The sequence below is a fragment of the Macrosteles quadrilineatus genome, unplaced genomic scaffold, assembly GCF_028750875.1.
Source record: "Macrosteles quadrilineatus isolate MER2022 unplaced genomic scaffold, UCM_ALF_1.0 Scaffold_5__1_contigs__length_97177068, whole genome shotgun sequence".
In the NCBI taxonomy this organism is placed as follows: Eukaryota; Metazoa; Arthropoda; class Insecta; order Hemiptera; family Cicadellidae; genus Macrosteles; species Macrosteles quadrilineatus.
This window is the reverse complement of record NW_026542598.1, coordinates 33211245-33228055: the sequence shown is the minus strand read 5'-3', so window position 1 is coordinate 33228055 and position 16811 is coordinate 33211245. Positions and strand designations below refer to the sequence as shown.

The 16811-nt window shown below is 36.0% G+C and overlaps 1 protein-coding gene across 5 annotated transcripts in view; it reads right to left on the bottom strand.

Annotated features, from left to right (window-relative positions):
* Window positions 1–923: 923 nt before the first annotated feature.
* The window catches only part of LOC128994011 (triple functional domain protein-like), a 476534-nt gene continuing 460646 nt past the window's right edge, over window positions 924–16811 (bottom strand). For 4 of the 5 annotated variants that reach the window (XM_054418203.1, XM_054418206.1, XM_054418204.1 and 1 more), the window contains 11 exons: window positions 16029–16188; window positions 14875–15102; window positions 14077–14268; window positions 12327–12586; window positions 9857–10061; window positions 5770–6046; window positions 5035–5248; window positions 4583–4721; window positions 4145–4347; window positions 1881–2076; window positions 924–1113 (listed from right to left, as the gene is read on the bottom strand). In XM_054418203.1, the coding sequence (XP_054274178.1) occupies window positions 1024–1113; window positions 1881–2076; window positions 4145–4347; window positions 4583–4721; window positions 5035–5248; window positions 5770–6046; window positions 9857–10061; window positions 12327–12586; window positions 14077–14268; window positions 14875–15102; window positions 16029–16188 (2164 nt within the window). In that variant the 3' untranslated portion in view covers window positions 924–1023. Of the gene's footprint in view, window positions 1114–1880; window positions 2077–4144; window positions 4348–4582; window positions 4722–5034; window positions 5249–5769; window positions 6114–9856; window positions 10062–12326; window positions 12587–14076; window positions 14269–14874; window positions 15103–16028; window positions 16189–16811 lie in introns of those variants that run through there. The other variant, XM_054418207.1, reaches the window with a different exon arrangement.

The following is a 16811-nucleotide window of genomic DNA, read 5'->3' as shown; positions in this document are numbered from 1 at the left end:
ACCGACATGATCGGACCATGGGTAGGGTAAAAATAGGGGTTTTCTCATTTTTGACCCTCAAACGTAAAATTCCCAATTTTCTCTCTTGAAGAACTTAAAAATCGAGTCGTACAATAAAGTGTTTTGTTTTAGTACGGAGAAAATTCAAAAAATGTTTAATTTAAAATTTCCATGTTATTTTTATAGATAATAAGTTTAGTAAACAGTTGTAGTTTGCTTGTTTATAGATATATATTTTGGTCAAACTTGGCAAATTTATTTATTTTATACTTAGCTGTTGATATTTTACTAAAAAAACACACTTTATTACCCTCCCTGTAGTGAGTGGAAAATCTAGGTACTCGTTCAACCTAATGTTATTTAAATAGATTTAAGTAAAAATCGAATCAGGCAAATGGAAATTTGCTTAGTCTTCATGCTATGGCGGGGGTATTTTATCAATAACTGTTGAATCTGTTAATTTGACATTTTCACAAATCTTTATTCTAGTGTCAGGTGTCACTAACATTTGGAAAGAACCTACATTTTCCAATGTAAAACATCAAAATGTTAGCCGTTTTAATTTTTTAAACCAAGAATCGTTATTATGATAAGAAAATACTACAATAATCTTTTTTGGAATTTATACAATTTCATTGAGCGCGAACTTATTTATTTTTTTTTAATTTTCGAAATTATATTTTTTTTACCTAAAAATTTTACCAAACATATGTTACATATATTTTTAACATTAACAGGGTTGTTTAAAATGAGTTTAAAAAGTTATGAGGGGGTCAACACTTGGGTTTAAATATTTTGCTGCATCATTGTTATTATAGTTGACTTTTAAAAACTGAATTTTTTCACAACTTGTGGTTCAGAGGTTTTTAGAGAGATGTGTAAAATAGTAAGACTTGGTAAATAAAAAACAGATTTATGTAAAGAAATTCTTTGGATTTATAATTAAATTAAATGTACACAATTTTACATACATACAATTATTCACATTAATTAAAAAAATGTATTGGAGGCGAATGGAAATGCTTAAATGGTATCTTGACTCAAGCAAGGCGGTTTTCTTCTTGTTATAAATGTTGCGAGGCGAGATGGACAGATGTTGAAACTCGACGTCACCTGTAAACAGTTAAGCTGATGTTATATGATAAACAATGATAACATAATGTCAAAATAACTTACAAGATTGAGTACATTTGACTACTTAGTGACTCCAAAAGACTAAAATAATTAAAGTGCAATTATTTTTAGCCCTACTGTGATAGGTTCCTAAGGCGTTCTTAGAAAAACATTAACACTGACTGCTCATGGGACCCTGCAACCCAACCAACCTGTCTAACAACAAGAGCTTAGAGGAGCGTGAAATTCGCGTGGAGAAATATTCTTACTTCTCATGTACGCTAGCAGGATCTGTCATCTGTCAGCCACATCCTTCTTTCTACGTGTATGTGTGTGTGTAGAGGACAGAGTGTGTGGTTTTTTTCATGAATTATCAGATAGTAAGGTCAATGTTAGTGTTGGGAGCCGAAGAAATTAATTCTTTGAACCTGTTTGATGAAGCGGAAAATTCTACTCAACCAGAAACTAGTGTTTAGAACAGAGGAAGATATATTAAGTGCCAATTCATTTTTTTTTTTACCTTTTACTATTGCTGTTGGGTCATCTGTGAATCTGAATTTACATTTGGATTTTTCTTTTACTTAACTAAGAACAAGAATGACCCTATCTTTGAACCTTGTTATATCTAGTCCAGATGAGGTATCAACTTCAGTATACAAAAGCTTATGTCACAATGATGCTTCCGTAACCAAAAAGTCCCAACAATTCCGCCCTAAGATGTTTTCGAGTCAATACTGACAAGTAAGCAGTATGAGTGTTCTCCCTACCGTCTGCAGCCATGGGAGGGAGAGGGCCGTTTGTGCGGAGGGTCTTGAGACGACATCCCGCACCAGGAGACTAGACAGGAACTGCTGCACATCTCCGGAGCTGGAAGGGAACAGCTCCGGGAGGAAGCTGAAGTCTGCTTTCAATATGTTAGCCGTAGTCTCCTCCGGACTGTCGTCCAGGAACGGGGACACTCCACTGTAACAACGCTACGGTTGATTATTCAGTGAAACCATAATTAAGAAGAACCTTGATAACAGTCACCCCTAGATAATAAGTGTCATTTGTAAATGTCCTTAAATTTTTATTACCCTTATATATAAGTTATCACAATCCTTGGTAAGGAGTCAACCTTGATCATCCCCATGAGAGATCAAGGTTCTACTGTAATCGGTTTCTCAGTCATATCCATTCAAATTAAATAATATCTTTAGCCATTCACTTAAAATATTTACAATAGGCTAAGTTGTGGTGTGGAGCTCAGCCTCCACAGCCTGATCTACCTAAAATGTCCGGCCAAGAAGGCACTCTTCAACTCACGACCATGCTCGCGCATGCGCAGCAAACATGTGAGGTGAGTAGGGTGAACCTGAGTCTGTCTTGGTGCTGCCGTCGAACCCACAGCATGGACCTCTGCTAAATGTTAGGATATGGGTATAAGGCGCCATGAGAGGTACAGTGTTATATGTGTAATTACTCTAAATTTCCATAATTGTTCTTTTCAGATTCTGTAGTCAAAAATGCCTATCTTATTTCTAGTGTCAGCTTTTAATATCAACTAGTGTACATGTTGCTCGAATTCGAGCAATTGCTCAGTATAACAGGAGTTATTTCAAAACGAATAACAGTCATATTTACAATGAGTTTATATACCGGAGTGTAACTCAGACCATGTTTATCTTCGTTATTGATAGATCTAAAGCATTCCGGCCGGTTTTCTCCTTCTCAAAATGCCTCGCTGTACACAGTCAACACAGGTCATTGATAGAGGGTCAATTGAGAACGAAAAGTCGTTTTGGGGTAGTGTTAGGGCGCATTTGTAACCTAATAATTGAGGTTGTCCAGAGTCATGTGTTGACTGGGATGAGTTAAGCCTATTACGCGCCACTGTTCTGTAGCTGCGGTCGTTATCACGATTACGCCTCCTGTCTAGGTTTCGTTGTCGTCGAGTCAGAGGCATTTAAAAGAAAAAAAAAAACAACAAATAAACAAATTATAGCTATACAAAACAACGATATATTCAAAAATTTAACTTACAATCATGCTAACACGATCCGTCATAGCGACACAAAACAAAGATAAATACACAAATTTAAGATATAACCATACTAACACGATCCGTCTTGGTGGTTATGTTTACACAAACTCAAATCAAATAGTAAATAAATGTACTCAATGCGTTTCATTGAATAGAAAAATAAATAACAGCAAATAAATTATACAGCTGATCAAAATGTAAACAATTACGTTCTTCATATGGATTAAATGAACATTGGATAACATGGGAACTTTCATAGCCACTAGGGCATAGCCCAAGGGACTTTTTCTAAAATGTAAGGCCAGTTTGCAAATCTACGCGACACGCTCTTTCCAATGAGACGTCAATGGATAAAATCGGTTAAGAAATGGCGGAGGAGTTCAACCGACAAAGTTTCATGTCGCGTATTAATTATATAGATATTTAGCTCAATTCTTAGTTCACGTTGTGCTCAGTTGTCAAATAATTATTGCATATATTCAACGACAATAGTATTTCTGTAGTTAAAATGGTTCAATAAATATTAATATTCATCAAAGCTGGCTCTTTGTGCCTGTGATTAGCGATAAATTGTCTCCTCTTATTAAATAAAGGGATCCAGTTGTCATTTCCTACACAAACGGTTTGGTTGTTACAATCAATCAATCTACCATAATCCCCAACAACGTAGCCTAAACGCCACAGTGGAAACATTAAATTAGGCACATTCAAACGTCATTAAAAAAGGAAAACATGTTAACAAATGAGTAACTAACATTAATTCTAAGCAGTGAAAGAAAACTTTTCATCCTGTAACACCTGAACCTTGTCTTGATGTGTCATGGAGTCTTCTAGTTCAATGGCCAGGAAATTGCATTTAGTAAGCCAAAGCCTAATCTTGATTAAAAGTGCAGTGAGTGAAATCCAAATATTCATATTCTTGTGTAATGTTTCTAGTGAAGAAGTGGACTCTTTTCCTTTTAGTTAAGCCTATCCCAACAAAATTCCATTAGTTGCAACATAGTTTACCTGATCAAAACGTAAATCAAGACGGCACAGCTCCACACGTCCGTGGCGAGAGAGATGCTAGGTGGCTCCATTAGAAGCTCCGGAGCAGCAAACTCCAGATCGGGGACTTGTGGTGGAGCCAGGCCGAGAGTTCGAGCGGAGCCAAAGTCAACTACTTTCAGTTGGAACTGACTTCCATGACTTTCCACCAGCAGGTTTTCAGGCTGTAAAAACATAGTGATGATAACCCTAAATTTTAGTTGGATTGAATCACTATAAATCTGAGGTGAACAGTAACAAGTAACAAAAACTGAGGAGCTCACAAGAGGAGTGAATTCTTCCCTCAAGGACCATTTGTGAATATTATGAACCTTGCATGGACTAAATGCACTCCCAGAGATTAAAATAACAGTAAAACTGTAGGCTCACACATAATTTACAATGAAGCGTAAATCTCACCTTAATATCACAATGGACAATCTGAAGCCTCTGAAGGTACTCCAAGGCAGAGAGCAGTTGGTGTGTGATGTCACGTATGTGACCTTCCGAAACAGAGGTCACAGAACACATGTGACTCAGTACATCCTTACCTTCCACTCTGCAAAACAACAATGTTCAATCTAACACTTGTAAAGAAGTAGAATCATACGAACTGTCCAGATAAACACAAGCTTTGAATATTGATCTCATGCCAGTTTAGAACGAAATGAACATAATTGGTGATCAACTGTGGATCACACGGTCTATAGTTAGTACGGGGTTTCAACAAGGATCAATTCCTGCAGAACATCAATGACGTTATGTGACAATACCGCAACCTCCTAGACCTAGCCAGAAGTAATGAGTAAAGTGGTTTCAAGCTAGAACCTAGCATCCTTGGACGACCCAGTAAATTTGATTTGATTACTTACAACTCCATGACAATGGTGTCTAGGCCCAGTGAAGGTGCGTTCTCAAACAACGCCAGCCCATGTATGAGGCTTGGATGGTTGAGTGCAACCAGGTGGTTGTACTCCGCCCTGGTGACCAGCTGGGGCACTCGACGGCGCTCGACTTGCTTGAGTGCCACTCGCTGGTCCGTGCCTCGGTCCCGTGCCTTCCGTACTACCGCAGTTCTGCCTCGACCTTACAAGGGGAAACATACCAAAATAAATAATTATTAGTCATTAACAGACTTTTAATTTGTTGCGTTAAGAGCAGATATATAAATAGTCACAAAACTAATTTTCAGGTGTAAGCTCAAAGTAATATGTTCAAAACCAGATTTTTGGAGACAATTAGTTAAATGTGTTGATTATTTTACTCTTCATCAAACTATATTGTATTTGTTTTTATGAGTTAAACCAAAAGGTGACCGTATGGCCGAGTCCTTGCAATATAATCTGAGGGTCATATTAACACCCTGAAAATAAATTTACAACCAACCCTTACTTACGATAAGCCATGTGTATTATTATTATATTTTTCGTTAAGGCGAAGATTGTTGAATAAATGATATGACAGCTTTTTATTAAGATCTGCTGTTTTTTAGCCAGTATTATTTATTCAAATGCCCAATGGTCAAAGAAACTGAGCCCAGTTGCAAAACATAAGTTTTGACTTCTCTCAGAATTTTATGGTAGTCTTCTAATTAGGTACTGACTCACCAATAACATGTAGCTGCTGGTATCTCCGTTCGAACTGCTCCTGCTGCCACCTAGTCTCATGTGGAATGGTGACACAAGCACATCTGTCGCCCAGTCTGAAGCTGTAGGTGTGACCAGCGCTCAGACCAGTCACAACTCGTCCGTCGGGGCTATGCATTGTCTCTGTCGTCCGCCACTGGCCTGTCTCGTGGTCGCACAGCTGCAGTGTGGCGTCGTCGCTTCGCACTAGCACAGTCTGCCGATCGACCACGCGCACTAAGTCACTTCCACCGTCGCACTAATCATTCACATCCATTGTCTATCACAGAGTTGAGGAACCGCATGCACGTTGATTACTGACTAGGCTGTACGAACAACAGGCGTTACTACCATATGCTTACATTCATGCATGTAGAAAGATGTTAGGGGTCTTTCCAAGAGGGCCGCCACAAGTAAAATTTGCCCTATGTAAGTGAAAGTAGGTTAGATAAGGCTATGTTCAGTCGGGAAGAAGTTGGCTCTCGTCAAAACACGTCAACCACAGCATACAGATTGATGAGAAGATAGGTTAGGTTGAGTCGTTCCCTTACTAAGAGTATATAAAGATGAATTTTTGTTTACTATGTGCGTGTATGACATGGACAACACTCATTTAAATAACCGTCAAAAATCCTATACAATTTGCATAGGGAAAAGTTTAGTAAAGGCGACCCTCCTATTGGAAAAACCTGATGTTAGTTAAAAAAGAATATGTTGGTTTATTGGTACTGGTATTCTTACATAATTTTGTTATAAGCTACAAGAAGAAAAAATCCCAGGGGAAACCTTTTAATCACCTAGAGCCACAAAACAGTGCTCAAGAGCCAAGAAGTAAAAGTTTCATGACAATGTGAGAAATGCTTTATTCTTTCTGTCAGAGATAAGTTTTGTGGGTTTTTCATAAGTTAATTTTTTGTAGTCTCGAGTCACTTAACATATAATAAGAGGTTAATATACCTTAATTTCGTCTTGTGACTCCTTTCCTTCCTCTAGGGTCATTTGCCTATTGGGTCTGATGATGATTGGAGTGTCCAATCGAAATCGATCACCACTTACCATCTTTTTTGTATATTTACCGACTTGTGAGTAACAGTATAAGCGTAAATACAGTGTGTAAATTAAGTATTGAAACAAATCTGTATTGTTAAAACCGAAATAGATAGAAATATTCTGTTTGTGGCAATAATTGTTAACAAAGGTTCCGCTACTTTTTACATCAAACATATTTTTTAAACCCCCTAACAGGGTAGGGGTTAGGGGGTGACTTATTTTTTTCAAAAAGCAACCCCTATTGAGTGACCCCTCATTTTGAAGGGTTTGTCAAAAGAAACACAATGACGCAAATCCGAGGTGAATGTCTCACCCCTAGACAAAATGGTTGATATTTCAAAATGGGTGCTTTTTACAAAAATAAAATTTGGAATACCCGCCATTTAGGCTAGGGGTGAAATATCTACCTTGAGTTTGCGTCATTGATTTTCTTTTAACAAACCCTTTAAAATGAGGGGTCACTCAATAGGGGTTGTTATTGGAAAAAATAAGTCACCCCTATCCCTTACCCTGTTAAAGGGGTTGAAATAATACAGTCCACTCTTGGTAATTCAAACACTTGATAATTCAAAACTTTCGATAATTCAAAATGAAGGCTTAGTCCCTAGAGAATCTCTCAATATTTCAAATTTTTACTATGCATTTTGATACACTCGGTATTTCAAAGTCCAAATAGAGGGCAGGTCAATTTGTAACACGCAGTAATTCGAAGTTTCGTCGGAAAAACACTCTATAATTCGAAGTAACTCAGTAATTCGAAGTTTTGTCGGTTAACACTCTATAATTTGAAGTAATGCTGTAATTCGAAGTTTCATCGAAAAAACACTCTATAAATCAAAGTCACACAGTAATTCGAAGTTTAGTCGGCAAAACACTCTATAATTCGAAGTGATCTCTTCCTGTTATAACAAGAAACTATACAGAACAGTACATCCTGTTCCCATGGTAGGCTAGTGTTGGACGTTTTGATGTTTGTTTAGTTAGAGCAGTAGTCTGAGTTAGTTTGCTGACTTGTTTTTCTAAGTTGGCAATCCGATCTCTAGATTGCGCGACATCTCCTTGAGCACAAACGTAGTTGTCGACAGCTGATAGTTCAGCTATTGGCGAAATATATAGCGCTAAATAACAGATTTCCTTGCAACTACAGTAACTGAAAATAAGCCATTGATTGTTTAAAAGTGTACTAAAATACGGTATGATGTTTTATTGTAACGTGCTGTACCTTTGTATGTATTAAACAAATTAACTCTCTGTAATTCGAATGGTTTATTTTTCTCCCGATAAATCAAACTCTTGATAATTCAAAACTCTTGATAATTCAAATTTATGTGCTTGGCCCACCAATTTCAAATTATCAAGAGTCTACTGTACTGTTGATGTAAAAAATTGCAGAACCTATGTTAACAATCAATTCTACAAACAGAATATTTCTATCTATTTCGGTTTAAAAATTCAGATTTCTTTCCATTATTCGTGAAATTGATGCCTTTTCACATACGGTAAATCAAATTTTGGAATACCTGCCATTTTGGCTAGGGGTGAGATATCACCCTCGGTTTTGCTTCATTGTGTTTCTTTTGACAAATCCTTCAAAATGAGGGGTCACTCAATAGGGGTTGCTATTTGAAAAAATGAGTCACCCCAACCCCTACCCTGTAAGGGGGTTTAAGAAATATTTTTGATGTAAAAAGTTGTGGAACCTGTGTTAACAATTATTGCCACAAACAGAATATTTCTATCTACTGTATTTCGGTTTTAAAAATACAGATTTGTTTTAATACTTAATTAACACACTGTATATGTTTAAAGTGTTATAAGACGTATCTTTTATTTACTTTCCGTAATTGTATAATTGTACTGTCTATTTTGCCTAACTCTTTGAACACCGTGCATTATTAATTGATTCATTCAAGCAAATTAATATGTGTCCTACCTTTTTAACCTAAAAATATTTTGTCTTATAGACAAGTTTACGGTGGAAACACAAATGATTAGCATAGAGTTGCAAAACTCTTACGAGGAGTGTGATTGACACAGAATCCACCGTTCCTGTGACATTCCACCTGAGGCGTCAAACAATAGTAGGTTTGCTTCTTGCTGGTAGCTCACATGATTCGAAACATCTATCAACAGTGCTCTCTTCGGTCTGGAATACAATGCCTTAGACTGCTCGGCCTATGATGAGATCTAACGGTCTACCGTACTGACAATGTCAACCTAACACCCTCGAGTAGTTCGAAGCTAGTTTCGTTGATAGCAGCACAAGTAACGCATACTTTTTAACTGTTTTTGTTGTGCTGAACTAACAAACTCTTAGAATAGTTAGAAGTTAAGGTCTTGTTAAGTTACTTATGATGTAGCTTAACACGCTAACAAGACGCCTTTAAGGGTTACTAAACAAACTCACAGTAATAATTTTGTTCGTGCAGGATTCCATTTCAAAAATTGTTCATGACTTATTTAGTCAGATGCCCAATGTTGCCAAGTACAATGGTTAAGGACAATAAAGTTACTCAGTAAGAACTATACGTTGGAATATACAAGAAAATGCAGCATACAATTATGTAAGTAGCGACTTGCAGTTTACAGAATATAGAAGAGTCTACGATGCTGTTACTGGTTGTTAGTAATACGGAGGTTATCCGTCACCTAGTCAACATCAGCCACCATCAACTACGAGTCAAATTTTATTTCAATCTACAAAAAAAAACCTGGATTTTAGCGTTTCAGCTGATAAAATACATTTCTTATTACGTAATCATAAGATCAATGCTTGAAATTCTAGTGAAAGCTTTCAAATATTTTTACTACTGAGCAAGTTACAGGTGATATACTAGGCACAAGGGTTTCAAAAGGTCCAGTTTGTATAAAAAAGCTTTCAACATTAGACTCGTTTTATGAAAATATCTACAAACAAGGAGGGATATTTAAAATCTACAATTATTTTTCAAACTATCCGACTGTTCTAAGCGCTGTTTAGGTGGCTGATTCGACTGCGCATGCTGAGAGATGCTCTTACCGAGTGCGCATCGGACCATCGCCTGGCCAGACTAAAGTTACTTTCAACTTCAGGTGCTTCGCTCTTTGCACGCCTCAGCGTGTTGCGAAAGCCCTCCAGAAAGTTGCTTTGGTGTTTTGTTTTGGACGAGAGAGGTTCGCTGACAATGACGGGACACTCGTCCAGGGAAGGGGGGCTCGGGGGACGCATCGGGGGGCTGAGAGAACTGCACACACACAAAACAAAAAGTGAAACAAAAATACACCTAATAATTTACGGTAAAAAGAAAACTAACCGATACTCCTAAACAAAACTGTTGTGGAAATTCATAGCATTGAGAATATACGGATTGGAGTGGACAATTGAGAAATCTACCAGCGCTACATTCCAGCAAGTAATATCAACGACAATTAGTTCACTCCAGTCCGTATTATATCAATGATCGTCAAGGAACGAGTAAAACAACATTTATTGAAAAACTCTTAGCATATTTATTTATATACAAACATACAGAGAGCTATTTACAGTATATCACTTGGCAAACAAACACAACCCGTGATTGCCTGCAACGTAAGCGGATCTCTACTAGGACTACAATACAGCGGGGGTAATTAACATATGCTTTAAATTTTACACCAGTCAGTGAACAAGTGGATACAAAATGGTTTGAAGCATTTTAAAAACTATTTTGTAAGTTTTTGAATTTTGTTAAAATGTGATTGTGTGTTAAATCAGCCAAATATTCATTGTTGCTCAAAGCTTTAGATAAGAATTAATTTGTTGTTCAGTTTAAAAACCGATGCACTAAATGGAGTAGTTAATTGTTAATTCAAATTTTTTTTTAAATAGGTTTATGCTAATATTATCAGCAGAATTTATAACAAATCCACCCATCCACTGAAATGATAGTTTCAATAAATCAATACTAAATTTTATAAAATGGGGTATTTTAAAACAATTGTTAATCATATTGGGTTAAATATTTTTATATTTTATGCTCGCACTGATGCTTTATCTACCTACATAGTGATATTATATACAGACTTATTGAAAAAGTTTACCCGTTTATTGGTACAATGGAATATCACACAAATTTTAATGTTTATAAAGCTCCTTCGAAAAAAAATCACCGAGGACAAAAATATTTTCTTATACTTCCACAAACTTCTTGTTCCGAATATATCTTGATCATGTAATTATAATACTGTACTCTAATCTCAGTTGAAATGATTATTTCAAGATAAACATAGAATTAATTAAATACAAACTAAAGGATGCATAAAGGTTTTAAATTGTGAGATAATTATTAATACTGATCAGCGTAGTTGGATAAAAAATAAAATAAAAAATTACAAAAACTATTTAATCATGGTTACACAATTATTTGTAAAGTAAATTTCCACAGTTGATACCAATCTTTAAAATGATGGGAACATAATATAACATAGAACAATTGTGATAAAATTAAATGGCCATAAACTATTCTCTGAAAAATGGCAGTTTTCAAGTTGATATTGCAATTAATTTTGGTAACAAAAAATTTAAACACTCAGGGAAATGTGAAAGCTCGGTAAAATGCATTTTATTATCTAAATATAGTTCACTCGCATTGTGTTTTAAATGTGTAAATTAACCATATCTGACTAAAAATTATACTGCAGAAGTATTGTTTAAAACAAAGTTAAGTTAGACATCAGTTCGTAAAAACTAACAATGTTTTGTTAAATATTTTCCAAGCCTTTTCAATATAACATAGGCTATACGTTAAAACTGTTAAAGCCATAAACAAAACTAATAGATAATGCACAATACATGTCAATCGTCAATCAATATACATTCAACGTTCTTACATATAAACAAGGTACAGTCCTATTATACAGTTCCCAATAAGATCTACAAATGTAAACAAAATCTGTACAAAAAAACCGATATTACAAATGAAACAATATACACTAACTTACTGTACAAAATGTTTTAAACGGTAAATACAATAGTTATATCCAACATACTTATAGCTAACATACAACCTCCAAACATTAGTGCATCTTATATCAAAATATTTTGGTCACTTTCAATAATTTATGTGATTATTTAAAACTAAGTTAAAAATGCTACTATCTAAATATGTTGAGGGATGACTAGAATTGTGTTTGGCATGGTTCTTTGTCTTGGACAATGGGATTCATGTAAATAGTTTGATTTCAAATTGTTCACATAACGATTAGACTTTGAGTAATTTGATTTCAATTAATACTTTGAAATAAACTTAATTATTAGTATCAATGTAAAAAAAAATTAAATTTAAACATTCAATTTATTAAAAATTTTCTGTTAGTCTCATGTAATATGATTCATAAGCTTTTAAAATCTAAAATTGAAAATCATGAATGATTAGATTACCATGACACGAAAAAGAAAGATCATATCACGTTGTTATTGTGTTATTTTGTTACCACTTAATGAACCATGCCAGTTACAGCTATGGACTTACAAAGGGTCTCGACCGAGCTCCTTCTGATACGCGATTGGCGACTGTATGGCCTTGAGGAAGTCGCGTTGCGTCTGCAGTATCGTGCGCAAGTTGTGTAGCCACTCGGCGCGCGACTCGCCTGTCGGTGGTTGACAGACGTACGCCAACGACGGCTTGCGCGGGTCCGTACTTCGCACACAGAACGGCTCCACGCTGCAGTCCTTTTCCCTCTCCCTTTCTTCCCGACCCTCTACCTTCTCGTCCAAACTCATTTTGTTCACCTGAAAAAATTAAAAGACATTAATATTTTATAACCAGGCATCATCAGACCTAGTATGTTATATTTGATGGCATGATTTGTTAGATATATGTGATACCAACACAAAAAAATGTGTTTGAATGATTCCAGTTAGAAAACCAGATGATTATTAAAACTAATATATTACCTATTCAACACTCACATCTCCCAATTGTCGACTAATACGTGTCGACATCTTAAATATCAAATTTACAAGGGTTGTCCATAAATTAAGAGGTCTCCGCCGAATGTTAGTTTAAACCTAAGACCAAGGTTGTGTTCCTTACTTCATCCAATACAATATGTAGCGTCACCGCTACAACTAGCGGAGTGTGTGTGTGTGTCACTCATGAGTGTAAGGGTGACGTCAGCGAGACGACTCGCCTACACTCATGGGACCGCTACAAATACTAACCTGTTCTCACCCTTTTTTGACGAATAGTTTGGTTGTAGTGTGAAAAAGGGCTTGATAAAAAGCTGATGTTCCCACTGAGTACAATTCGAGTTCTGCGATTAAATTTCTGTGTATCTAAATATTGTGATTTAGGGTACTGTAGTGAAGTGTTGGCAAGCCTGACAGACATTTGAAACAGTGGTAGAACTGTAACTGCCATTCTACCTCTGAAGAAGCCCCTGAAAGGGGCGAAATATCAGATAAATTGTGTTCCTATTGTGTTCTTTTTAACCTTTGGGATTCTAGTTCATTGTGTATCCTTACTTTCTCCTGAACAAATTCTAAAGCCATGTTTATCTAATTAGTTTCTGTTGAATTCAACCACTGCTACGATGGAAATTGATGATCACCCAGCCAGCCCTGTTGTGCAAATATGTACAGGCTGCTGTGTACTTTACAAGTCAATATTGCACATTTTCAGCATCAAACACTTTTCTGCACACACATCTGTCAACTGGTAACAGGAGTCAGAAGAAAAATTGTAAAGTTGTGGTAAATTTTGTGCTGATTCCAAAAACATATAGTTTATATAGCTTATTTTGTGTATTTTGTTTGATAGCCCTATTACTATGTCGATCGTACCCCCGCGCTAGTACCAAATAATCACCCAACCCAGGTCATGTACAAAACCGTACATCTTATATAATATATAATCCCAGGGTACTCTTGTTTGTATTATTTAACTTGTTTATTACAACTGTAGCCCTAAAAAGTGAACAAACCTAAAAAAAAAAAAAAATTATATTTAGGTCTACCGTATCACCTGCATTGGCGCCGTATATCCGGCGTTGCCATTTCGGCCGCGGCCGTTCGCGCCGTATATCCGCCGTTTGCCAGTGCTACGGTTAAATCTATACAATATCCATACATTTCAAAGCTAAATATGAATACAGGTTAATTGTATAATGGAATAGTTTATCTGTGTAGCTTTTTTGATAATCAGCTGATTAGCCAGGATCACCAAAATCTCAACGAGGGCAGCTAAGTCCAACCAAACTATTGAAAGCTATCAATATTACCTGAATGTGGTTTTTGTAGATATATACAGGGTTGGTGAACTGAGTTTTCTTGCCGACAGCCTCGCTGAATATGATGTTCTGTTCAAACAGGAACACTACAAGGTCCTTGCCCTTGAAACTGGCGGCTGACGTGCCTTCACAACAAACCAGTGGCCCGTGCAGCAGCAACTTGCCCTGGGCCGTGATCTTTCCCTGGAGAAACAAACATAGTTAGGTAACAGGATAAACATTTATTCTGGAAATAAATATGCAATAGAAGGAGATAAGAGTTCATCCAGCTTAACTGAAAACACTAGTTAGAGGCTAATTGATACACAATAAAATATCAGAACATTTGACACTGATATTTTTACATAATATAGGAATTCTTCATTAGGTAATTTAAAGAGAAATGTCAGTTAAAATTAAAAATGTACTTTAAGTAGGCCTACGCTAGCTGAACTATTTAATTAAGAAATTTGAGAAATTTTGTTTCTTTGAAAAAAATCTAATCTTTGATGAGGAATTTGATGAAAAAGGTCAAAGTTTAGTTTCAAAGAGAAAATTAGAGTCCAAGAACTAATAGATATGAGGATCACAAAGAATAACACTGTTGTTTCGTCCTAATATAAACATTCCTGAGAGACTTATTCAAAGAGTAAATCCACTCACTGAAATTCAAATGAATCTGTGTTTCAAAAATCTTTTTATCAACAACTTGGCTGTCCTTTATATGCAAATATTAAAATTTTAAAAGGTTGTGAATTTTCTAATTCACCATAAACAATCAAGTATGGACCAAGACACACTAGGACTTACGTCGAAGCCTTGCAGCCGGCCGACGTCCATCATGTCGTTGGCTGCCTTGGGCACGACCTGCATGACGTGGGTCGCCTGTCGTAAAGTTTCCATCTCCGTAGTGAGGTGAGCTCTCTCCGTGTATTTGTACAAATCCCTCAGTAACAGCTGGTACTTCATTATCCTCTGGACGGGTTTGATCAGCAGGTCGCACAGCTGTAGTTTGTGACCCAGCTTTTGTCTCAGCTCCTGCAAGATATAACATGTTTAGATGTCTTTCGTCTTTCCACACTGTGCTGTTGATGATGGTCAGTTAGATTTTATGTACTCTTAGGAACCGGTGGTTTTTTCACGAATCTATTTTTTTTTTCACCAAAGTAATTTCAGTTAAGTAAATTAAAATAGTGAGTAAATTGTTGTTTATAAATTTGAGTATTGAAAAATTAAAGGAACAACAAGAAATTAAAATAAGTCTGAACCAATTAATACTCATTATACCATGAATAATATACAACAAAATGCAGCTAAAATCTATGAATAATAAACTATCCATACAACAAATTAAAATAGTGTAAAATTAATTTTAAAGATTTTCCCCCTAGAGAATCATCAAAAATTACAAAATTGATTTAATAACTAAAAACCAATAAAAGTTTGTTAGTATATAGAAATTTGTTTTGTAATAACCAAACTTTGAATTGAATCAAATAAAATTCCAAAAAAACGCATTGCTAAAATAACTAAGGAAAATCATTGATAACAAAGTTGACTCACAGTCTCTTTTTTTTACTTTTAATGTGAGAAAATACTTAAGTTAAAAAAAACATAATAAATTTTTTTGCCACTCATCTTCGCGCACCTATACGAGAGGGCCTATGGAGACTTTTGAAAATTCACCCCTGACCACGGTTTTTAAGGGCCCCCCTAGCTGGTCTACTGGTTGAGCGCGGGACTTCAGTCCTAGAGGTCCCGGGTTGAAATTCTACCACTCACCAATGGAGTTTATCTGAGTGATAATGGCACAAACTCTAGGCGCAACCTGGGTTAAGAATAAAAATCAGCACAATTGTTGCTGCTGAAATCCATATTGCTGGTGTAATTAGATCTACTATAATAAAAATTAACTTTAAATCTAAGGAAACCAATAAATTATGAAGCGAGGCAATGCAGCTAACCTCAAAGTAGGTGTCGATGTACTCTGAGACGATGTACTCGGACACAGGTTTGTTCTGACAGTAGACGACGTACATCAGAAGTTTCCTCTCATACCTCTTGAACAGAGGCCCGAGCTCTTCAGGATACTGAATACAACGCTCCAGCCCTTTCAGGAAGGAACTGAAACATTCAGGAGAGTCAGAAACATGAAAGATTCCAGAGAAAATGGTGGAGTTAGATTTGCGATAAAGGATACACATTTTGTAGTAGTTAATGAAAAGCAGTTAATTTAAGACAAAATGTGATTTTCTCACGTTGGGGAACTTCTGAAAGCAATAAATCATTCCAATTATTATTTGTTCTTAAGTGATAAAACACAAATATAAAAGGTTTAATTTACCTGTTGCGTAAATTGATCCTTAAATTATGAAATAACTACGGCCGTTTCGTACTGCTAAACGAGTACATCTTCAGGTTGTCTATGAACGTTAAAATACTCCATCCACGGATGAGAAGGCCGTATTTTAACGTTCATAGACAACCTGAAGATGTACTCGTTTAGCAGTACGAAATGGCCGTAGTTATTTCATAACTTAAGGATCAATTGACGCAACAGGTAAATTAAACCTTTTATATTTGCATTATCTTGATCCAGAGGCTAACCCATCATGAGATAAAATACAGTTAAGAACAAGTCTCTCAGACAAGGATTATACTTTATCTATACTGGAGAACCCACAGTAAAAGACAATTATTAATCTACATTCTCAAAAGATAAATGTGTCCATTCACTAATTGAGTAT